Raw genomic sequence first — 23,101 nt, 5'->3', positions numbered from 1 at the left:
GCGCCGTACGCGGGTTTCGTTGCGCCGGGGGAGTCCACGGCCTGAAGCGCACCGCCCGCACGGTCAGCGGAGTTGGGCAGTGGGGGCCCCCCTCCCTTATCCTCCAGGATGCCGCACCATGCGACCTGCCTGGCCTAGCCTGTCTCCCCGACTGCAAACTGCGGAACAGGCTCGAAGTTTCCTCACTAGCACACAGTGGAGGGTGAGGTGGGTGATCTAGATGGAGCAGAGAGACAAGGGGTCCGGGCCTGAGGGGGGCATATTCGTGCTCCCAGCCCCTTCTGGCTGCGCCTCCAGCTGGGCCTCTCCATATTTACGTCAGCATGCAAGGCTCCGGCCCCCAGCCCAGCTCTGGGCCGGCGCCGGCTGCCAGCGCGCAGAGGAAGAGAAAGCAGGCGGAGGAGAGCGAGCAGACCTCGGGCGCCCTGAGATTTCCTAGCTCCTAGGTGTCACTTTCTAGACGAGGAAACTGAGGCTCCAAGAGGAGATCCAGGCCCAGGCTCTGCTATCCGGGCGCCCCCCGCGCCAGCCCGGCCGGCCGCAACCATCCACCCCGAGTCGTAGTGGTGGGGGTGGAATTCTCTTCTCTAACTGCCTTGAACTCCCGAGCCTGCGGAGGCCCAGCTGCTGGGGGAGAGGGACGAGGACGCGGGGCCCCAGGGACCTCCCCACCCTCGCCGATTGCGGACGCCCAGCCCCGGTGCCCCCGCGCAAACAAGCGCGGTGTTTGCAGAGAGCGCGGCGGGCGGCTCGGCCCAGGAGCGATGAGGATTCGATGGAGCCGCGCGCGGCGGCGGAGGCAACGGCGCCCGAGCGGGCGCGGGGATCGATTGGGCGCAGCTGTCACCGACACGCCCGCGGGAGCATCCACCCCTCCGGCCAGCGCGACCGGGAGCCCCGCGACCGCGGGCAGGAAGCTCGGACGTTCTGCCCGCCAGCGGCGAAACCCCAACGTCGTGGCGCCCCAGGTTCGGTGCTGGGATGTCCCCGCACCTAACATCCGAGAGTGGGACCTTCCGGCGCCGCGCGCGCAGCTCGGCCGGGACCCCTGTCAGGCCAGAAAAGTCTAGCACCCTCCCCCCAGCCCCCCCAGTCGAAGTCAAGTCCTCCGACCCCGCCCGAACGAAGGCGCAAGAGTCGGGCGGAGGACCCGGGCCCAGCCAGGTGCGCGAGGGCCAGGACTGGGGGCGTCTGCAGCTTCGGGGGACTGTACCTGGGGCTGGCGCGGGTCTCAGGCTTGGGTGGGGCGGGAGGGGGACATTCATCGCCACTAGTTATTAAAACCTCGCTCTAATAAAAAGGAAGGATACGCGGCGGCTGGTGACTTTCATTTCTGCGGGGGACAAATCTAATCGCAGAATCAGCCACAAACCATGGAGGGGCCTAGGGGAGGCAGGAAAGGGAGGAACTTTGAGTACAACCCCCCCACATATTTTTAGCTGCGGTGAGGGAGTCAGAACAACAAGGAACGTTACCTGTCCAAGAAGAGAAGAGGTAGACGGTACTAACTTGAGCTGGGGGCGTGGTGCTGTTATGGAAATGGTGGAGATGGCTGAGCCGCCCCTGCTGGGACCCCCCAGGGGAGAGGAGGCCTGAGCCCCAGCCGGTCCTCCCTGCCACTTGCTGGACGCTGGGAGCCCCCAGGTGAGTGGGAGGCAAGGCTGCTCTTCTTGGCTTCTTCCAGGTCCGGTTGTGCACAGAGAGGGTGGGCATTGGCAGAGGCAGCCCAGCGTGTGCCGACGCGCCCCCAAGCACTCAGATTTTCCTGGAGGGGCTACTGAGGCCATAAAGCTTCCACAATGTGGTCAAGGTCCCGGCAGGGGCTGCGATGGGGGTTGCCCTGCCCCTATCCAGCCCACCCCTCCCCCACCCGAAATTTGCCTAATGACCCAAGATTGATCAGGGCTGGAGCCACCAGCCTGCCCCATCGCCAGCTCAGTTCTATTTTACTAATTTCTAAAAGGCCGCTGGTGGGGGAAGCCTGTTCTGGGGGTCCAGAGGGCTACTCTCTGGAGGTTGGCAAATTTTTGTTCAGTTGCCCAGGGGGAGCAGACCTTCTGTGGGAGCCGGATCCCTGTCCCTGCGGGTTCCCGAGGGAGACCCACCTACAAAGGGTGCCCATACCTGGGTGAAGCTGGTTCCCTCGCCAGGCAGACCCTGCCGAGTCGAGGTGCTTAGGGTGTCCAGCAGAGGGGAGAGGCCCCTTCATCTCCAAGCTACTGATCTGCCTCTTTTCTTTCAAAATGGACGCTTCCCCATTAGTAAAACCATACATGCTTGTTATAAAAATGAAAATGATAATCAAGCTGGAGGAAATATACATGCTCCTGCCCCCTCCCCCGCCTCAGGGCACTCCTTGGTTCACATTTGGTGGCCCTTCCTTCCACCTTTGTTTCCCCCTCCCATAGAGACCCCCCCCCCCAGCCCCTGCCTGATCGCTGCTTGTTGGGCCTGGGATGCAATCATTTTATGAAAGCTGATTGATTTTTAGATCCTACAATTATTTTTAATTATCTGTGATTGCTGGAGAGTGGGACTAGGGGCGGGAGGGTGGGTCAGGCTGGAGCCCTGCACAGCCAGAACCCACTTCCCAGACTTGGAATCTGCATGGGGAGGGTCCGTTGTCTGAACTGGCCCCTCTTTGACACCTCTGTTTTCCCACTTGGAAGATGGGTGTATTGATATATAACCTGAAAATATGTATAAATCCTGGAATTGAAAAGTCTGTGGGCTGGGGCCTGGGGGAAGTGTTGGCACAGAAAGTCAGAACAGCCCCCCCCCCGTGGGCCTAAGGCCGATGCAGAACAGTAGAGCTTCTCCCCCTCAGGACTGGGTCAGGAGAGAGTGTGCACCTAGTAAACAGTAGGCAGCTACTAAATTCAGAGCCCTAAACACAAGGCACTCGGGGTGCCTTTTAGCCCCTTCCCTCCTCAGGAGTTGGATCAGGCTATTCTACTGTCTGATCCCCCCCAAGCTGGGGGTCGGGTCATCCAGGACCCCCAACTCCCTGGTACTCAGAAACAGCCCACTTCCCTCTCCCAGCACCCATGTGCCTCCCGCTCTCAGCGGGGGCAGGCAGGAAGGCAGGTCCTCCCCATCAGGCAAGAGGAAACTGAGGTACCAAAAGGGCTCTGCACAGGGGCAAGCCGACCTGCAGCTCAGAGAACCCAACCTGCACTGCGCAGCCACAGCTGCAGGGGCAGCAATCCTGTTGAAGGTGGTGAGGGAGGGGTTGGCCCAGCTGGTCTGCATCGGAGGGCTTCCTGGTAGGGCCGTCCCCTCAGGCTGGTTAGTGATCCAGTCCTCCTCACTGAGGGGGGACGCCAGCAGAGGCCTTACTAGCCCTACCCTTCCTCTCCCCATTCTGCAAAAGTTACCCCCTGGGGCCAATGTCACCGGAAAGGAGGAAGGGGGACGTCTGGTTTGGGGAGTCCCTCCCCATCCCACACTCTGCCCTTCAAGTGGGGGCACAATTTAGGGTCTGGATTGGCCACTCTGGACCCCCCTTCCTGACCTGCAACTTACTCCACTAGAGGGGTCATCTGGGGGTTCTCTGAGTGTAGGAGCCCCCCTCACTTCTCCCAGTTCCCAGGGCTCCCTGGCACTCATCTCCTGGTAATGAGGAAAAAGAGCCCCTTCGCTTCCCCCGTCCAAGAGAAACCCAGGGGTGGGGTGGGGTTTGAAGCAGGGGCGTTGTGGGAAGCAGGGAGGATGCATCTTCTGCCTACTGCCTGCTGCCTGCTCTGCAGGGGGAGAGGGGTTCTTTAAGTCATCCCCAAGCTGCTCCCACGCTGGAGATAAAGGAAACTAGAAGGGCCTGGAGTTGAGGGTGCCTTGGCACCCATCAGGCCAGGCTCTCTGTTGTACAGCTGGGGAAACTGAGGCCCAGGTGTCCATACGTGGGAGCAGATACAGACAGTTGGGGGAAACAGGCCATGACCCAGCTGGAGGACCCCCCCCCCGACACCACTCCCCCCTGAGAGGCCTTTGGGGGCTGTGCTTGGATAGAGGGAGGTAAGAGAGCAGCGGGCCACCTCCTGTGTGTGGGAGGGGGTGTCTTTGGGGAGGAGCACACGAATCACAAGCCCCCATCCAGCCACACTCCTGCCAACTCCCTAAGGGCGGATTTCTGCGTGCCAGGCAGGAAAGTAACCTTTGCAACCCTCGGGGGAGACCGGGAATCAAAGACGCAGAGAGTAGGTTCCCAGCCCCACCTCGGTTGAGTCCGTCCTCCACCCCCGCCCTTTGTACCCGGGTACCGTCCCCCAGGGGCGCGGCGGACACAGAGGCAGAGGACCCTAGAAGCCCGGAGTCGGTCCCACTCCAGCCTGCCTGGAGCTCGAGGGGGCCGGGGAGGGCGGAGAGTGAGGCGGCGGGAGGCGGCGGCGAGGGGAGCGGGTGGGCGGGGGAGCTGACGTCAGACCCGGGCCCGGGCGCCGGCAGCGGCTCCCCCGCCACATCCTGGTGGCCGCGCTCGCAGCCGGGCCGGGCGGTGCGCCGCGCAGCCGGGCAGCCTCGCGCGCAGCCACCGGGGAGCGGGCGGGGGCTATGCGGCGGCTTTGAGCGCGCCGGGCCGGCGCCGAGGAGCGCGCGCGGCGGGCAGGCGGCGGAGCCGGCGAGGGGCCCGCGCGCGGCGGCCGAGCATGGAGCTGAGCCTGGAGAGCCTGGGGGGCCTGCACGGCGTGGCCCACGCGCAGGCGGGCGAGCTGCTGAGCCCGGGCCACGCGCGCTCAGCGGCGGCGCAGCACCGCGGCCTGGTGGCTCCCGGGCGCCCCGGCCTGGTGGCCGGCATGGCGAGCCTGCTGGACGGCGGCGGCGGGGGCGCCGGGGGCGCGGGCAGCTCGAGCGGCGCGGGCGGCAGCGCTGACTTCCGCGGGGAGCTGGCGGGCCCGCTGCACCCGGCCATGGGCATGGCCTGCGAGGCGCCCGGCCTGGGCGGCACCTACACGACGCTCACGCCCCTGCAGCACCTGCCGCCGCTCGCGGCGGTGGCCGACAAGTTCCACCAGCACGCGGCGGCTGCGGCCGTAGCCGGGGCACACGGCGGCCACCCCCACGCGCACCCGCACCCGGCGGCCGCGCCGCCCCCTCCGCCCCCGCCGCAGCGCCTGGCCGCCAGCGTGAGCGGCAGCTTCACCCTCATGCGCGACGAGCGGGCGGCCCTTGCCTCCGTGGGCCACCTCTACGGGCCCTACGGCAAGGAGCTGCCCGCCATGGGGTCGCCGCTGTCGCCGCTGCCCAACGCGCTGCCGCCCGCGCTGCACGGCGCCCCGCAGCCCCCACCGCCGCCGCCGCCACCGCCGTTGGCCGCCTACGGAGCGCCTGGTCACCTAGCCGGGGACAAGCTGCTGCCGCCCGCCGCCTTCGATCCGCACGCCGCGCTGCTCGGTCGCGCGGAGGACGCGCTGGCCCGCGGGCTGCCTGGAGGCGGCGGCGGCGGCGGCGGCAGCGGTGGTGGCGGCGGCAGCGCCGGCGGCGGGAGCACCGCGGGGCTGCTGGCGCCGCTGGGCGGGCTGGCGGCGGCCGGGGCGCACGGGCCGCACGCGGGCGGCGGCGGCGGCCCAGGAGCGGGGAACGGCGGCCCCGGGGCCGGCGCAGCGGCGGAGGAGATCAACACCAAGGAGGTGGCACAGCGCATCACGGCGGAGCTGAAACGCTACAGTATCCCGCAGGCCATCTTCGCGCAGCGCATCCTGTGCCGCTCGCAGGGCACGCTCTCCGACCTGCTGCGCAACCCCAAGCCCTGGAGCAAGCTCAAGTCGGGCCGCGAGACCTTCCGCAGGATGTGGAAGTGGCTGCAGGAGCCGGAGTTCCAGCGCATGTCGGCGCTGCGCCTCGCAGGTAGGAGCGCGGCGCACGCCGTACGACCCTAGGGGCCCGGCAAGGTGCTCCCCAGCACCAAGCAGGGCGGCAGCGGGGCGCCCTGGCTTCCTCCCGAAACGGGGGCCTCGCGCCCCGCCGCCGGCCCGGGGCCATCTTGCGGGAGACCAGAGCATGCTCTGCCTCCCTGACCGTCTGTACCGTCGCCGAAAAGGAGAAAAGTATTTTGCCGCCGTTCCCCGGTAGACTCCCGCCCAGCCATTCCCGCAACGGGGAGGCGGTCCCTGGATCCTTTTAGACTGCTCAGAGGATCCCCAGGCTGCCAGCAGGGTCGCTCATTGTGTGTGTGATATGTGTAGAGGGGTGGGGGGTATGCCCCAGAGGCTCCGCCGCTGTCAGCTCCGGGTGCTACTCCCCTCCTCCCGAACAGACCCTCGCTGCGCCTCCAGCCCCGGGGCAGAGCACCGGGACCGAGCCCCGCGGCGGCCCGGGAGGGTCAGGCCCGCGCTCAGCCCCCGGCCCCAGCGCGCGCTTCTTTGTAGCTGGGCCTCGGCGATCGATAGCTCCCTCCCCTTCTCCGGCCGCTGGCAAAGGTCACCGGAGAACGGGCGGGGGAGGGGCGGCCCGGGGGACCCTCGGCCCGCGCCGCCCGGAGGCCTTCACACCCCAGCCCTCCACCAGCCCCGCGCGTTTGCTCCCGGCTCCGGTGCGCGCACCCCGCTGGTCTCTTTTCCCTTCCGTGCTTCTTTCATTTCTACTTCTCTCTCTGCCAGGGCAAACGGGTATCTGCGTTTTGCTTCGTCTTCCCTTTCCTTCTTCTCTCTGTCACTCTCTCTCTCTCTCTCTGCCTCTGTCACGGTCTCTCACTCACACTGATGCTCAACTCCCCCCTCCTCCCTCCCAGCTGACAACAGCTGGGTCCACACCTGCCCCCAGCAAACGTCCTGGCCAAGACCCCTTCTCCTGGGTGGCAGGAGGTGCAGGAGAGCCCCCACTCTCACCGCGGTGGCCTGGCTTGGCTGGGGGGTAGTGTTTCCCTGGGTGCTCTGGGGAGGGGCTGCAGCCACCCCAGCCGCGGGGACAATAGCCGCCTCGAGCGCCCGATCGATCACTTCTCTGCACACAGGGGCGAGTGGGGCGGGACGGAGTGGGCTGGGGCTCAAACCAGGAGCCCCTTGAGCGGTGAGGCAGGGAGGGATTTGTCTGTGCCCCCAGCCAAGGGGCCAGGCTGGGGGGCAGGAAAAGAGAGGGTGCCGGTGGGGGGGGGGCTAGAGAAGGGTCTGTGTTACTTACTCTCCTCCCCCCAGGCATCCTCAACCACCTGGGGAGCCTGCACCCACACTTGGGCCTTAGTTTCCCCTTCTGCAGAGCCAGGTGACTGGCTGCGCATCTGACAGGCCTCCTAGATTCTCCACTTTGGGGAAGAGGGGAATAAATGCTTCTTCTACGTGTCAGGTGACCAAGTGTGCGGGGAGGTTGCTGTGAAAGGTTACAAATGGCGTCAGGAACATGGACCATTTGGTGTAAGGCAGGATCCGCTGTGTCCTGCTCCCCAAGGCAAGTGCAATGACAAGGCTGTGCTCACAGGGGACACTGAGTCACATCGCCACACAGCCATGGCCAGCCCCGTGCAACACAGGTGACACCAGGTAGCAGAGAGCACGCTCAAGGGCTCTGGCCAAAAGCAGGGCTCTGATGCTGTGGCTGCTAAATGGCCCTCATCGCATGAACAACTTGTGGGGTTCGACCCTTGCCACATCGGCCACCTTCCACCTCCTCCCCAGCGCATGTATTTCAGGGACACTGTGTCTGACATGTGTGTACACAAAGGACACACACCAGTTTCCATTTTTTTCACTGCCAAGTCGTGTAACTAACAGGATCCAGTAGTAATATTTGAATGGCACATTTTGGGGCCACCTGAGAGACTGGCCAGAGTGTCTTAGAATGCCCAGCCTCGGGGAGAAGTTCGCTGGGGGGCATTGCTGTGGGGAGAGTAGTGCCAGGTTGCAGCGTGCCGGGCCCCACCAGCGGTATAATTACAGAGAGGGGAGGGGAAACTGAGACTCATTTGTTTGCATCACAGTCGGGCCTCCCTGCCTTCTGTGGTGTTAGCCAGCTGTCTCACCTCTCTGAGCCTCGGTTTCTCTTTTCGAGCGGGAGTCAGGATAGCTTCCGTCTCAGAGGGGCGTGCCAAGTGGAGGGGGGCCGCGCAGGGCCTGGCAGGTGCACTGGTCCAGGGGATACTGAACTGTGACCCCCAGCCTGGCCCCCTCCTCCAGCCCTCTGCCCACAGTGTGACCCCACTGCCCCCTTGGTACACGGGGCCCTCCGGGCCCTGGGCACCCGCCACACCTCCCAAGCCGGTCCACACTGCCAGGCAGGGCCTGGGATGTTAGAGCGGACAGCCGAGGGCCATGGGGTAATTAGGCGCGGACCGGCTGAGAGGCCTTTAGTTCCGGTCGCTGCGCAAATGAAAAGCGGTTAAGTGGCGGCAAATCGCGGCGGTTAGGGGGAGGCGGCGGGGTGCAGCCCCTGCCTAACGCGCCGCCCCGCACACGGCAGCCCAAAGCGCCTCCCAGTGCCGCGACCCGGCAGGGAGCGCTCAGCGCCCTTCCTCCTCCCTCGTCGCCATCCCGGGCCCAGCGAAAGCCGCCTGCCTTCTCCCCCTCCGCACCTCTGCGACCCAGTCGGGCCCGCGCGGGCTGACCCGCCTCCGACCTCGTCTCTCGGCCGAGCTGCTCGCGGAGTCCCGTCGGGGTGTCCCGCCCCCGCGCGGGGACCAGGAGAGAGAAAGGAGGGAGAAAGACACACACAGAGGCAGAGAAAGAGAAAGAGACAGACAGGTAGGGAAAGACAGACGGAGAGTGGCCAAAACAGGACAAAGAGAGAGACAAAGAGACAGGGAAGGAGAGGCTGGAAAGGAGGGGTGAGAGCTCCCAGCCGCAGCCCCTCTGCTGGGATCCACTCGTCTGGGTCCCTGCACCGCCCAGCTCCCACTCCTCTCCCCTTCCCGGATCTGGGACTGAAGTGGGAAGGGTGGCTTCTTTGTTTCTCTGAAGCACCCAAGAAATCTGGCCAGGTAGATTTCAGGGCCCCCCACACCGTTGCCTCTGCACCTGACTGTTCTTTGTGACTCAGTTTACCTCTCTGTAAAATGTGTGTACACTGGGGGGACCAGGTTCTGGGTCTGATAGTCTGAGATTCTGGGGCACGCTAGTCTTGGGCAAGGCCCATCCTGCAACCCCTCCAACCCCATTGCTATGGGTTGCCACTAGCCCTACTCCACGCCACTGTCGTCAGAGTCCCGCAGCTTCTGAGCCGCCGCCTCTTTGAAGCCCTCCCGGACTCCATCTCAAACAGTAATTACGGGAGAGGGGCTGGGGGAGGGGCTGGCGGACTCCTCGGCGGGGGCGGGGCGGTCGATGAATTCGAATTACCGTCTCTAATTCATCACCGTCGCTGGGTCGATAGCTTCGGCTGTCTTCAAATATTGTTTAAATTGCAACTCCGAAGGAAAAGTATTTTTTGTAACTGATCAGAAAATATATAGAAAATAAAATATCAGATGAAGGCGATTGAAAGAAGAGCCCTCTTCCCCTCTTTGCCTGCTGGTGAGCCCTGAGCCCAGATGAAGGAGACCAGCATGGGGGAAACTGAGGCAGAGAGGGAGCCAGCACCAGAGCTAATGGGGGTGGGCGGAGGGATGGCGGACATCAGGGCTGGCAGTGGGTGGGCATCGCGGTGGCAGGGCTTCTGGGAGTCTGGAGGGGATGGCGGTTGAGCTGGTAAAGCCACAGCAGTTGCCTCCCACCCCCATCCTGAGCCGAGGACAGGCTCGGCCCCTGTCTCTCTCCCCAGTCTACAGGTGGAGTCCCAGACAGATGCTGAGTGGGGACGGGGGTTCTGAGGCTGAAGAGACTTAGCCTACGAGGTCCAGTCCATGAGTTCTGCTGGGAGGGATAGCTATTCACCCCCCAGCAAGCGCTCTGGACCCACCCCACCCCCCGCAAAGACCAGTGCGCCTTCTGTAAAACCTGGCCTGGAACCACAAGGGTCCACATCTCTTACAGACCCTCACGAAAGACATCCCAGCAGGGAACTTAGAGACCCAGCCTCCCCTGGTCTCTGTCACTGACTGATTCTGGGTGAAGGCTTGAGCCTCAGTTTCCTCATCTGAGAAACGGACAGAATCAGGTGCCACCTGGTAGGTGCTTGTTGAGGTTATTCTTGGCAACCCTGCCTCCCAGCCTCTCAGGATGCTCTCCCAGAGCCTGTCCTCTGTGGCCACGCTGCTTAATCATACCTCATACCTACATCTCCTCATCTTCAGGGAGGGCCTGAGTCGCCCCCTGGCAGCCTGTGCCTCATGGGAGCCACAGGGAGTGAGCAGGGGTGCCAGAAGGGGCCTGGGGACCCCCAGGGGACACTGCAGGCCCCCACAGGGAAGCACTGAGTGGAGGGAGACTGTATGGGGCTGTGTGTGTCAGAGCCATGTGGGGCTGCGCAGGAAGCCCCCGGTCCCCCAGAAAAGCCTCCTCCTTCCAGGCCGCAGGCCCCTCGTGGGGTGGCCCCGGCACCTGCCCAGGGGCAGCGATTCTGGCTCTTCCCCCCCACCCCCCCAGGCAGGGGTGGGGGGGGAGAGAACAGAGGGGGCAGGCTGTCAGGTGGGGTGGGGGCCGGCTGGGATGCCCAAGTCCCTCCTCCTAGGTTCACCCATCAGGAATGAGAGAAGCCATCCCACAAAAGGATCTTTTAAGCCAGTTTGGATACTGAGCCCACTTTACGGACCATCAAGCCAAGGGTGAAAGGAGGGCACTCAGCAACACCGCACACCTGGTGTGAAGTGGAGCCGGCTCCTCCAGGAGGGAGGACAGCCTCAGCCTCGCGGGCAGCAAACGGGGAGGCAGAGCGGGGGTGGGGGCGGGGCGGAGCCGGGGGAGGGGCTGGAAGCCTGGCTGCGGGTGCTCAGGCTCCCACCTCCTGCAAGGATGAGAAGACATCCCGGGCAGGCGGCCCAGCAGAGACACGGCTGGGAGGGGAAGCTCAGTGGACTGAGGCCAGGGACAGGCGGGTGGCTCTGAAGATCATGTCAAGGTCTACCTTACAAAGAGCTTGCGTGACCCTTGGGCCAGGAGAGGAGGCCTGCACTTTTCCTTTGTGACTCACAGGAGGACATGATCATGGGGCCCACGTGAGACTCCCCCGCACCGACCCAGGGACCACCAGTGACCCTCCAGGGAGGGTGTGCGAGGCTGGGTCCCAGTTTCCTCCTTCCCAGCTCGGAGCCACTGCTTCTGCTTTTCCTGGCAAACTACCCCCTCCTGGCTGCTGGCCCTCAGAGCGAGCCTGGGCTCCGTGTTGGAGGTCCAGCCCTCCCTGAACCCCAGGTCTGATAATCCCTTCCTGCCTGGGAGAAATGGATGGTCACCCCTACTTCACAGAGAAGCACACAGACTAATCTGCAGGCAAGGGGCTGGCGCTGGCCTTTAGCTCCTTTATTCTGAAGTCTCCACAGCCTAAAATCCTAGGACTAACCAAGACCCAGCCACCTTCCCTAACCGCCCTCCCATTACAGTGCTGCCTCCCTATCAACCATCACCACTCTAGTCTGAGCAACCCACCTCTGGCCACCTCCTCCTCATTGCTGGTCTCCAGGTTCCACTCCCACCCCTGGTGTCCTCTCTTTGAAGCTGGAGGGGGCTTTTTATGGTAACTCAGAGCTTGTCACTTTTCTGCTTGGCACCCAGCCTCGTGGCTCCTCAGAGCTCAGAGGAGAAGGAAACTTCCTAACTTTCTGTCCTGCTCGGATGCAGGTGGAACCACCAAGGACAAAGGCTGGGAGATGGAAAGCCAGAGAGGCTGTAAGGATGGAGGCCAGGCCCCTGCAGTCAGAGTCTTTGTATGTAGTGGGGAGCTCGGCTTAACCAGGGAGCACAGGTTTTTAATTAAATATGCCCCTTGATCAATAAGGAAGGCTGCACTCATGGGGGAGGAGAGAGGCTGGGCTGGAGCCAAGGGTGGCCTGAGAGACCCTGGTGACCTTGAGCACTCCGGGGACACCTGCAGCCTCAGTTTCCCACCTGCCAAGCAGGCATGGCTGTGGGTGGGACTAGGACACAGGGCTCTCCAGCCGCTGGAGTCTTGTCCTGTGCACAGATGTGGAGATGGGAGGGGGTCTTAGACCTAACGAGCCACACGCACAAAGCACAGCCTGGCGGCAGATGGAAACGGGCAAGGAGAGGCGTCACCAAGGTCTCGGGCCACCAAGGAGAGGAGACGGAAGTGTAGATGTGCCGAGGACACAGTGTAGACGCAGTGTAGATGGGAATGCAAGTGAAGATGTGAACTAGCGGGGATGTAAGCGTACATCCTCCCGGGACCCAAGTGTAGACGCTGATATCCGCACTAGGACAAGCACCTGCGACTCTGGCTCAGGACCCCCCACCCTCCCTCGGGCCAGGTCTGGCGTATCTGAGGCGGCACCGGGGGCGGGGACGTAGGGAAGAACCCATCTTCTTCCTCCAACACCTGCGCAGGTGCCTGGGAATTGTTCGTGGGCCACGAACTGGGCCGTGGGACCACCTCTCTTCCGCATCTGGTCAGTTGCCATTGGAGCCCACTCCCCGGTGCTAGGGGGTTAGGAGAGGGTCGCTTCCCCGCCGTGACCCGGGCGGGTGAATGGGGGACCTGGTGCGGGAACAGCAGGGGTGCGTGCTTCCCTAACCGCCGCAGAGCCTCTGTGGGCGCACTGGAGATGTCAGTGCCTCAGCTTCCCCCACCAGGCCAATGCCGCCCCCTTAGGGCCGAGAAAGCCACGGAGTGCAGCCGGGACACGTCTGTCCCTGGCAGATGTGGGATCTCCCAAACCCGAAAGGATCTCGCGCGCATCCGCCCTCCACCGCATGGCGGGACGGGGGCGCACGCAGCCCCGTGTAAGGAGACCTAGACCCATGCACCGCGCACCCGCAGCCTCCGAGCCTCAGGGGCACCAGCGGGCGTTCGACGCGAGAGCTCAGCCCCCATCCTGGGGGAAATCACATCCTGCCGGGTGGGAGCTGCCTCGGGGCTCGCCTCCCTCCCCGCCCAAACCAGGCGGCGGGGGTCTTCGCGCGCTCTGCGTGCTCCGAGCGTCGGGGCGCTGCGGCCCTGAGCAGGGGCGGCAGAGCGCCGGGGGCAGGGGCGCCCCAGGAAGGATGCGCTTCCCCCTGCGTACCTCCTTTTCCGCAAATGGATACTAGAATCCCCAGCCCGGTGAGAACACGAAGCGGATAAGGCAAAAGTCTCCCGCATGCGTAAGAGCAACAGCGGCGGCTCCGCCCTCTGCCCCCACCCCATTCTTTTAAAACGCTGTATCTTTTTTTTGTTTGTTTGTTTTCAAACAGCGGGCACATTCGCCAGGCTCCAAAGTTAAGCGGAACCAAGAGGCCGCCCTCCTTATTGCAAACCACGCTTTCTCTTTCTCCTGGAGAGAGGTTACACTTAGTCTGTAAATGCACGTCCTTTTTCTTTTTCCTCTTTTTGAAAAAAACAACAGAGAGCCCCTGGTTCTGCTGGGCTTTCGACTCCTGGACGCTCAGAATAGCCACATCAGAAAAGAGTCTGGGGGCATCTTTGCCAGCTGCGCAGTATTCTCTTTAACCATTCCTTCTTTCTCCAACCATCTCCCCGCCCAGTGGACGCTTAGGCCATTTCAAGTGGTTTGCAGTCCCCCGCCACGCCACGCCTCGGCCAGGGCTGCCGTGAACACTTCCCGGGCCACCCTTTTGCCTGTGGGTTTATCTCATGATTAATTTCCCAGTCACTGACTTGCTGGGTCCCTCCCCACCTTTTCTGCGTTGGCCTCACTACTCTTTTTCTTATCGCTGGTTCCTTTCCTGTCATCTTTTTCAAATCCATTTCCCACTGCTGGCTGCTGTGACTTCTTAACTTTTTTTAATAAAAGCTCTGTGTGTGTGTGTGTGTGTGTGTGTGTGTGTGTGTGTGTGTGCGCGCGCGCGCGCGCATGTGTTTACCGGCACTTGTGAACCCACTGATGCTGTTTGCCTGGTGTGTGGTGCCCAAATGGGGAGGAGGGAGTCTCGGGGTATGGGAGCTGCCCCTGGACACCCTTGCCCCCCTACCCCAGATGGTGCAACCACCAGCTGGAGTGCCCCTCCAGGGGTGGCCCAGAGTCCAAATGGAAATACTCATTTCCCTGATAAGTCTTTGAAAAGCTCAGAACTAATTTGAAAATGTGGCCATTAAAATCCCATCACAGGGAGCAGGGGGAGGGAGCGAGGTGGGGCCTCTCCCAGAGGCTGGGTAACCGCCAAGGTGTTCAAAGGCCAGGAGGGGAGGTGTGTGCCTGGCGGCAGGGGAGGAGGGACAGAGTGGAGAGGCACCCAGGACAGAGGAGGGGGTCCTCATCTGAGGGCAGGGGCCTGACTCAGCACTGTCTTCCTGGAGACAACTCCGCTCACTCACCCTTGGGAACCCCTGAGGGCACAGGGTGTGGATAAAGAGGGTCAAGGCTCCCCTCAGAGTGACTCACTGTGTGACCTTGGGCAAGTCACTCACTGTCTCTGGCCTGGAGAGGCCAGTGGGGGGTGCTCAGGGCAGCTCAGCCCAGTGGAGACAAGCCCCTAGAGGGGGGAGGAACATCCATGTGCCCCACATCATGGGCCGGGCAGCTGGTGGCCAGGGCGGGACGTGTCGTCAAGGAAACAGGTCATCATCCCAGCTGGAGACCAGGCTCCGCATTGAATTGTCTGCTCGGAGAAGCTAAGCTGAGCGCAGAAGGTGGCCGGAGGGGAGGGGGACAGCAGCTCCGGCTCCCACACCCCCACCCTGTGCCCAGGTGGACAGACACTGGTGGGGGTTCAGGCATGGGGGCAGATGAGTGGCTCAGTGGTGGCTTTGGGTGCTGTACAGAATGTGACACAAAGGGATAAGGACAACCGCTCAGGGGTGCCCATCGCTGAATTCTGGGGCGATTGTCCAGCCATTATTGTCCCTTGTCAAACCCAGCCTTTCATGGGGGGAGACGGCTCCCCCCCTGGTGCCACCCTGGCTCCTGCCTCTTCTCCCCTGGGCTTCACTGTCCCCTCTCCCCGACTGTCCCCAAACATCATGACATCAGCTCTGTGTCCAGTTCCATCTTCCATGCCCAGGTCTGTTCCCACGTAGAGGCCCCTCAGAGCCCTGCTGGGTGACATCTTTCCCTGGAATAGCCCACCCATGCCCACCTCCGTCCCCCGCTGCGCCGAGAAGCAGCCAGCCACCCTGTTACTGTGCGAATATCAGATTGTGGCTCCGTGAAGTGGAGGCTGCATTCGTCTCACTCCTGGCTGTCCTCAGCAGAGCCTCACACACAAACACAGTGCACACAGTGGGTGCTTGATAAGCCATTGAATGAAGGGAGGAGAGGGAGGAGGGAGCAGCCGCAGGCATTCAGAACTTGCAGATCCTCCAGCTGGCCCCAGACACGGTGGGACACCCCCCCCCCTCAGGATCATGGGGCACCGCGCCCGCTTGATAACCCTGGAAACTGATGTCCACAGTGTGCGCTCCAGGCCACTCGGCTTCTGGAACCCAGGCCCAGCATCCCTGCTGACCCTGACCCGGAATGGCGATGCAGTGGGTTCACGCCCGCATCTGGGGCGGGCCAGCAGACAGAAACTGCCCTGGGGGTCCAGGTGGCCACAGGCCTGCTCCCTGTGCACTCAGACCCAGTGGGGCGCAGGCTGGGGCACCACCCACACTGGCTGTCACATCCAGCAAGTCACATCCCGCATCCTCTGAGTGTCATTGCGACCCCTACACCTCCGAGGCCAGCTACAAGCAAATGTCATGCTGGGTCTGCTGGCCCCTGGGTCTTCCTGCTGCCCACTGACCTGCCACTTCCTCTGGGCCTCTCCCTGCACGCCCCTCCAGATCCCTGCCCACCTTCTTCCAGAGGCGCATAGACAGCTCTTGCTACCTTCACAGGTTGTCCCGTTACTCACACGTGTGTGGTCTGCTGCATGTGGACACCCTTCCCAATGGCAGCAAAGTGCCCTGCACACACCACCTCGTCCACACACCCAACAGACAGGGGAAAGGCAGATGCCTGTGTGGTCAGCCAGCTGGGGCCAGGGATGGCCCAGGACAGGCCCAGCAGCAGAACTCACACACACACACCATCACCCACCCAGACCACAATGGGCCTCTGGGGGAGGGGATGGGAGGAGGAGGGAGAGGAGGAGAGAAAGGGAAGGGAGGAGGAGGAAGCAGATGGGGTGTTTATCAGGAGTTGATGGGGGTGAGCGGGCTCCTTCCAGTTTAGACCTGATTCTGTCCATCCACTGAGGGGGGGTGCTGAATCCCTGCCCATCAGCAGGCCTCAGCTTTTCCCTTGCTGAGGAGGACAGGGTGCTCCCCGCTGAGGGCCCTCCCACGGGTCCCACTGCCCTGCCTGGCCCTCCAGGGCAGCGGCTGGCTGGGTCTCCCCCGGCAGAGTCTTCCAGTCTGGGCTGAGGCTCCTCACTGCCCTACCGCCCACACAGGGGGCTTCACCAGGGGTGTGAGTTGCTGGACAAACACAGCTGGCCAGCAGCCTCCCGCACTGGGTGAGAGGGCCCATAGCGGAGAGAACCAGGGCTCTGCTGAAGGTGAGGGGGAGAGCTCCCCAGGGCAAGGGCCACTGGTGCTGGGCCTTGAGGGATGTGTAGGAGTTCTCTGACCGAGGCAGTCCAACTCTCTACTCCTAACCTCAGTTTCTCCATCCTTCCCCTCTCCAGAAAGAGTCCAAGAGAGGTGCTGAGGCTTGAGGATGGCCCAGAGAGGGGAAAAAAGTCTCAAGATTGCACTGCAAGTGGGTCCCAGGGCCTAGCTTCTCCCAGGGGCCCTAGATAGAAGCTTGGAGCCTCATCTCAGCCCCACCATCGTACTCAGGACTTTTTTGGCTAAACCTTTTCCCACAGCCTGGCGAGGCAGGGATCGTGATTGAGACCATTTTCCAGCTGACGAAGCTGTGGCTCAGAGGGCCGGCACCGCGCAGTAATCCGCGGCGGCGGCGGGGCGGACGGGCAGCAACTTTCTAGAAAGGCAAGAGGCAGGAGGGAGAGAGGTGCTGTGGGAGCAAATCCCAGAGGGTCTGAAGTGAAAGGGAACTTGAAGGTCTTCCCCAACTCACCTCCCTTTGCCGCCACCTGGACGCGGACCAGCGGGTTGGGACCGCCTATCAGGGGCCCCGCCCTGGGCTGCAGTGGGGACAGCTGCCCCCTGCCGGTCACAGCGGGAACCGCGGGCCAGAACTGCAGAAAGAAGGCCCACCGTTAGCGCTTGCTGGGCGCTCCGTGGAGGTGCTGGTTTGAGAGTGCGGTCTCCGTCTCTTTTGTACGGCCTTTGGTCTCCTTCAGGGCCTCTGGGACCCCCAGGAGTCACCACAGGCTGGGAGGCCCTGGTGAGGGGGCCGGGGGCTGAGGGGACCTGCCGGGCAGATACAAGTTGGACCCTATTTTGGGGTTTGACGGTGTAAATGAGGATATTGGAGGAGACAGTGGAGGTGAAGAAAACACAGCAGTGGGATGGTGGCGATAAAAAAGAAAGGTGATGGGGGTGGGGTAGTGCTTAGCATGCACGAGGCCCTGGGTACCATTCCCAGAACCTCCATTTAAACAAAAGGACGGAAATGATGTGGGGGAAGGTGACAATGGTGGAGGTGATAAAACGGAGGTGACGGTGGTGGGGGTGCAAGTGGAGGAGATGAGAACAGAGGTGGTGCTGGTGTGATGGCAGCGAGGGTGATGGAGGTAGGCTGTGGGGGGGGTGCAGGTGGTGGAGGTGATGGTGGCAGGCGGGTACTGACGGCGGTGGAGATGAGGCGACAGAGGTGGAGGTGGAAGGCATGATGAAGAAGCGACACTGTTGGTGGAGGAGGTGACAGTGGGGGAGGAGATGGAGGAAGAGTGCAGCTACCACAGTGGCACTGCCCAGGGGAGATCATCGTGGAAGAGGTGGTCACTGCAGTAGCACCGCAGTGCGAGGCTGGTTGTTGGGGCTGGAGGTTAACTCCCGGGCTTGTGCACCGGCCTCTCTCACCCAGCCCTGCTCCCTGGTCAGTCCTTCTCTGACAGCCTCAGTTTTCACTTCTGTGAAAGGGGCCCATACCCAGGCCTCTCCTCCTCCTGGAGCTGCCTCCAGGGACTGCAGTGGCTTTTAGGGCTGGCCGGGGTGATCCTGGGTGCCTGGAGGGATACTGATGGGGGGAGGGTGGTGATAGGACGGGCCCACTGATGGGGGCTTTGGGCTGCCTCCCGCGCACTGCACTCGCACCTCCGCCTGGTGCAGGGCCCTGCAGGCCGGCACCACCGGGGGGCTGTGGGGGATGGGAGCAATGACAAAAGCTGCTCGCTGTAAACAGCTCCAACTGGAGCCCAGATCGATCCGGACTGTGAGGAGCTGTAATTAGATTGAATGCAGGGAAGGGGGGCAAGCAGAGCCTCTTTTTGCTGCGATCGACAAAATGCGAAGTTTTTTCACGACTCTGCTTCGCCCAGCCACTCCCCCAGCCTCTGGGGCCCCCATTAGGCACTTGATTGGAGGAGGGGGAGGCAGGTGGCAAAGGCGAGACCCACATCCTTCCTCCTTCCCATCTGGACCAGTCAACCCTTGCTTCTGTCTTGCCCCTGCCAGGACTTGCTGAGCGACCTTGGGCAAGTGGCTTACCTTCTCTGAATAAACAGAAAGGCAAATCCCTGACTTAAAGAATTATCATAAGGATTAAAAGATGCAGCACATGAAAGACCCTCAACATGCAAAGCTCTTGCAAGCTTTCCAAAGAGTATTTGTATCTCTGTCCCTCCTGTAAATGCATAGTCAGTTCATGAGTAAATTGCTAAATGAATGAATGAATGAATGAATGCATGGGGGAATAAATGAATTGAAGATTACAACAGGTGGGCAAGAAGGGCTTCTCTCAGAATGTAAAGGCCTGGGCTGAGTTTTGAGTCTTCCCTGGCCTTGCTGCCCGAGACTCAGTTTTCCCTTGAAAGAATGGGTGATGTGGCCTCCTCCCTGTGACCCTTGCAGGCTGGCCAACTTCCAAGGAGATGGGAGGTCAAGGCAGTTTCTGGCACTTCCTTCCAACATTTCTTTATGCAGATAAAATATGAACAAATGTTCTCACTCCCCCCCATTCTGTATACAAGTCTGCCTGGTACACTGTTCATCCCCTAGGTTTACCTCACCGAATGCTGGGATTGCATTTCCTTTCTTGTACAGCTGTTTGTTTTTCCAGGAGTTAGTGGTTGCCAATCACAAACTCCTCCCACATTCCCCAACGAAATGCAAAACCAACACGTTAGGACATCTTCCCTTCCGCTTCCCTTGGTGCTCCTGCTCTGATCTGGGTGGGTGGCCTTGAAGCCTTTTCCTGCAGTCTTTCAGGCTCTCCCCTCTTCCCTTGGGGGAACTCTTTTCCCTTTCTTCTAGGATGAATCACGTTTCCTGAATCCCACAGCTTCCTTTTTTTATTTACTTCCTCATTGTGATGGAACACATCCTCTAGTAGCTTTCTGAGAAAGGGTGCACAGAAGTCAACTTCAGAAGACCTTGAAAGTTTGACTATATCTTCATTCCACCTTCATGCTTGATGTTTGGCTGGGCACAAAATTCTTGCTGAATATAGTTTTCCTTCAGAATTTTGAAGGCCCAGTTCCACTGGCTCCTGATTTTTGAAAGGCCCCAAGCCACTCTGATACTTAGTCCTCCAAATGGCATGTGGCTTTCCTCTCTGGGAATTTTCACGATCTTCTCTTCATCCTGGATCCCTGACATTTCACAAGGATGAGTCTCAGGGAGTGTCTTTTTTCATTCATTGAGCTGAGTATTTCCTGGACTCTTTTAAACTAAACTCTCATGTCTTCCAACCATGGATTTTTTTTTTTCATTATTTCTTTGGGCTTCTCTTCCTCGAGTTCTGGGTGGCCTCCTGCTCAGATGATAAACCTGCTCAATTCATCCTCTAACTGTGTCGCCTTTCCCTCATTTTCCATCTCGGCATCCGCGTGTCGTATTTCCAGGGATATTTGCTTAACTTTATGCTGCAATCCTTACATTGACTTTCTTCCAGCTATTCTATGTTTAAATTCTAAGAGCATTGCCTTACCCTTCTGTTGCCCTTTTTGTTGAACAAAACCCCATCCCTGTTTCACGAGCACAGTGTTTTTACATCCAAGAACATGACTGATAACTTTGCCTGATTTGCCTGTTTCGTCTGCGAGGATGGTCCTCCAGTTCTACCATTTTTCTCACCTGCTGTCTCTCTCCTTCATTAGCTGCTCTTCTGGAATGTCCAGTAACCTCTGGCGATCACTCTTGCTTAATCATAAAACCTGAAACAGACAATTAGAAGCCCGTGTGTTCCAGTTCAGAGGGATCCTGGGACAGAAGTGGTACCTCAGTTCACACAGGGGAACCCGTTGTCCCTGAGAAACCAGCCACAGTGCAGGGGACATTCATCTATTCTTGCAGATACGTGTGGACAATGATCTGGCACGCCAACTGGTTTGGAATGTTCCAGAACCAAAAAGGCCAGCTCAGCATGTGGTCCCAGCAGGCCACCAGCCACTCCTGGGGGTGACAGAGTCGCTGGGCATCTTTTCCACCCACCAGCCCCCATAGCACTGAGAGGAGGGGACCCCTTGGGGGCTGGGGCAAGGAAGAGCAGGACTACAGGCCCCAGCCCAGCTCCACCACCCTGAGATGCTGCTGCCCCCCCCCCCACAAGCACCCACTGACCACGAGGTGGCTTCCTGCAGCCTTCTCTATGCTCCACGCCAGGTGGCCCCAGGAGAGGGAGGTCTTGCACCCCTCCCTAATCCTCCCAGCTGCAGAGGGTCCCCTGGGGACTTGAGGGCAGCCAAGCCTCAGTCTCAGGCTGCTGTCAGGGGGAGGCCAGAGCAGGGACTCAAATATCAGAATCAGGCAGTGGACACCAATGTTAGCCTAATACAGAGTCCCTAAGCTGGTAAGGCCTCAGAGGACAGCCCAGGGAAGGAGGCATGGACTGTCACACCCCTTCTGAGAACCTTACTGTCCCATCATTCCAGGGAGATGTTACTGGGGCTTGGGGTACACCCCCAAGGACCTATTAATTTTTTTATTGAGGTATAGTCAGTTACAATGTGTCAATTTCTGGTGTACAGCACACTAAGGGCCTATTAATTAACCGTTTCTTTCACCCAAGTCTACACTGAGCCAAAACCTCACATGTAGAGTTTCCATGTCATTTCCCCCAACACCCCCATGTGTGGGCGGCAGAAGGGAGGGTAGAAAGTCACCAGCACTGGGTGTTTTACTCTTCCAGGTCCGGATTCTTGGCGGGGAGGGGTTGGGGGATATGAGGCTGGGGAGGGGGCTAGCATGCAGAAGGGGCTTGAGGGGGATGACCCATGCCTGTGCAGGTGCGCTCACACTGTGTCTCCTCTTTGTCTCCCCCACCCCCCGCCCTACCTGCGTCCTCTGTCTCTGTCTCCCCACCCACTACGGGCGGCCCTCCTCCCTTTCCATTACTGCTTGTCTCTTCCGCCTTCTTCCTGCCTCCTGGTCTCTTTCTGTGTCTCCCTGTCCCTTTCGGCCTGTCCCCCTGTTGTCTCTCCCTCCACCTCTCGGGTTTCCCCGTATTTCTTTTTTTTCCTGGCGTCTCCCTCTGTCCCTCTCTGCTTTGGGATGTGTCCGTCTTTCCTGTGTCGCCTGTCTTCTTCCGTCCGGCCGCGCGGTGGCGCTGCGTCCCTCTCGCCCGCCCGCAGCCTGCAAGCGGAAGGAGCAGGAGCAGCAGAAGGAGCGCGCGCTGCAGCCCAAGAAGCAGCGCCTGGTGTTCACCGACCTGCAGCGGCGCACGCTGATCGCCATCTTCAAGGAAAACAAGCGGCCGTCGAAGGAAATGCAGGTCACCATCTCCCAGCAGCTCGGCCTGGAGCTCAACACCGTCAGCAATTTCTTCATGAACGCGCGGCGCCGCTGCATGAACCGGTGGGCGGAGGAGCCCGGTGCGGCCCCCGGGGGCCCTGGCGGCGCCTCCGCCACCTTCTCCAAGGCCTGAGCCCCGCCCCGCCCCCGGCCCTGCGCCCTCTCCGCCTCGACGGCCTGGGCGCTGCCCTCCCACGTCCCCCCAACCCCTACCCTGTCGGCCCGGAGACCCGCCTCAGGGGGCGCCTGGAGGGGGTGCCGTCCGAGCCCCCCGCACCCAGGGAAGGGACGCAGCACACCCCCAGCCCCAGTGCACAAAAAGGGCCCCCTCCTCCCTCCATCCCAATCCCCTTAAGGCCAAAGGAAGCCCTCCACCCACCCCGGAGGGAAGGGGGTGACAGAAAAGGAGTTCCCCAGCTCCCTTTCCATTCAGGACGCTCAGGGGGGCCTCGAGGAAAACCAGGGCTCACGTGTCGTCCCGAAAGCGGGTCAGGAAGCACATACTAGAAACATAAACCGGGTATTTAAAAAAATGAATTTAAGGAATAACCCCTCCTTCGCCAGTCCCCGCCCCCACGGAGCGGTCCTCCGCAGACCCTTCCTCGAGAACCCAGCCTCTCCAAAGTCGCCAAAGCCCACGTCGAGCTGGATCTTCGCAGTGCCCCCACCCGCACCGAGACGACCCTGATCCGCCGGCAAGAACCCAGCCGCCCCTCCCGGCGGCCAGGATTCCTTGTGCCAAGAATTGCCTGCCTTAACGTCTGGGGAGGGGCCTGCCGCGGAGACCGCCCAGCACCCACAGGCGAGCCCCCTGCCCCACCCTGTCCCAGACCGGAGGGGACGGCAGCTCAAACAAGCGGGTAATTCGAGACGCCTCCCTCCCCGCACCTTCTGCCCATTCACTTTACCGCCTAGGCACCTTGATGAATGACACACAGGAAGAGACCGACCCCAGGAAACAGAAGAAAACACCCAGATTCCACGGAGAAACGGGCCCAGGGAGAGCGGGAGCGCACCTGAGCCCCTGCGTGTCGCGGCGTCGCTGTCTGCTCCGGACCCTCGAACTCACGCCGACCTCTTCGCGCCGGGAGGACCGCGCTGGGCCTGCAGGGGCGCAGGGGTGGACCTGTGCTCGCTGCTTTCTCTCCAAAGAGAGAAAGAAGGTGATAAACGAGGTGGAATCTGCTTGCTCCATTTTTGCCAAAAAAAAAAAAAAAAAAAAAGACAAAGGGTAAGGAAGGATCAGAAATGAATTAGAGCACCTCCCCCTCCCTCCTCCCTGCTCGCCTTGTCCGGGTGACCTCCAGGACTGGCCGGCAGCTGGATCCCAAAAGCCCGTCGCCCAGGG

At 61.3% G+C, this 23,101-nt stretch overlaps 1 protein-coding gene and 1 long non-coding RNA gene across 2 annotated transcripts; one reads left to right on the top strand and one right to left on the bottom strand.

Moving 5' to 3' along the window:
- The first annotated feature begins 4,643 nt into the window (after nt 1–4,643).
- Nucleotides 4,644–21,896, top strand: ONECUT3 (one cut homeobox 3). Its single transcript, XM_010966910.3, has 2 exons — nt 4,644–5,841; nt 21,594–21,896. The coding sequence occupies exons 1-2, from the start codon at nt 4,644–4,646 to the stop codon at nt 21,884–21,886; spliced, it is 1,491 nt and encodes a 496-aa protein (XP_010965212.3). The 3' UTR covers nt 21,887–21,896.
- Nucleotides 15,158–21,805, bottom strand: LOC141574690 (uncharacterized). The gene is made up of 4 exons (XR_012501704.1): nt 21,671–21,805; nt 20,098–20,177; nt 16,976–17,096; nt 15,158–16,879 (listed from the first exon to the last, which is right to left on the bottom strand). It is a non-coding gene; the product is annotated as an uncharacterized LOC141574690 (long non-coding RNA).
- Nucleotides 21,897–23,101: the final 1,205 nt, after the last annotated feature.

The sequence above is a fragment of the Camelus bactrianus genome, chromosome 22 (assembly GCF_048773025.1).
Source record: "Camelus bactrianus isolate YW-2024 breed Bactrian camel chromosome 22, ASM4877302v1, whole genome shotgun sequence".
Taxonomy (NCBI): domain Eukaryota; kingdom Metazoa; phylum Chordata; class Mammalia; order Artiodactyla; family Camelidae; genus Camelus; species Camelus bactrianus.
Note: the sequence above shows the minus strand (reverse complement) of the source record. Positions and strands in the feature narration are given on the sequence as shown.

Excerpts from the sequence above, each read along its gene's own strand:
- ONECUT3 (XM_010966910.3), top strand. The coding sequence starts at position 4,644 with ATGGAGCTGAGCCTGGAGAGCCTGGGGGGCCTGCACGGCGTGGCCCAC. Across the intron at positions 5,842-21,593 it reads GTCGGCGCTGCGCCTCGCAG|CCTGCAAGCGGAAGGAGCAG; the intron begins GTAGGAGCGCGG and ends GCCCGCCCGCAG.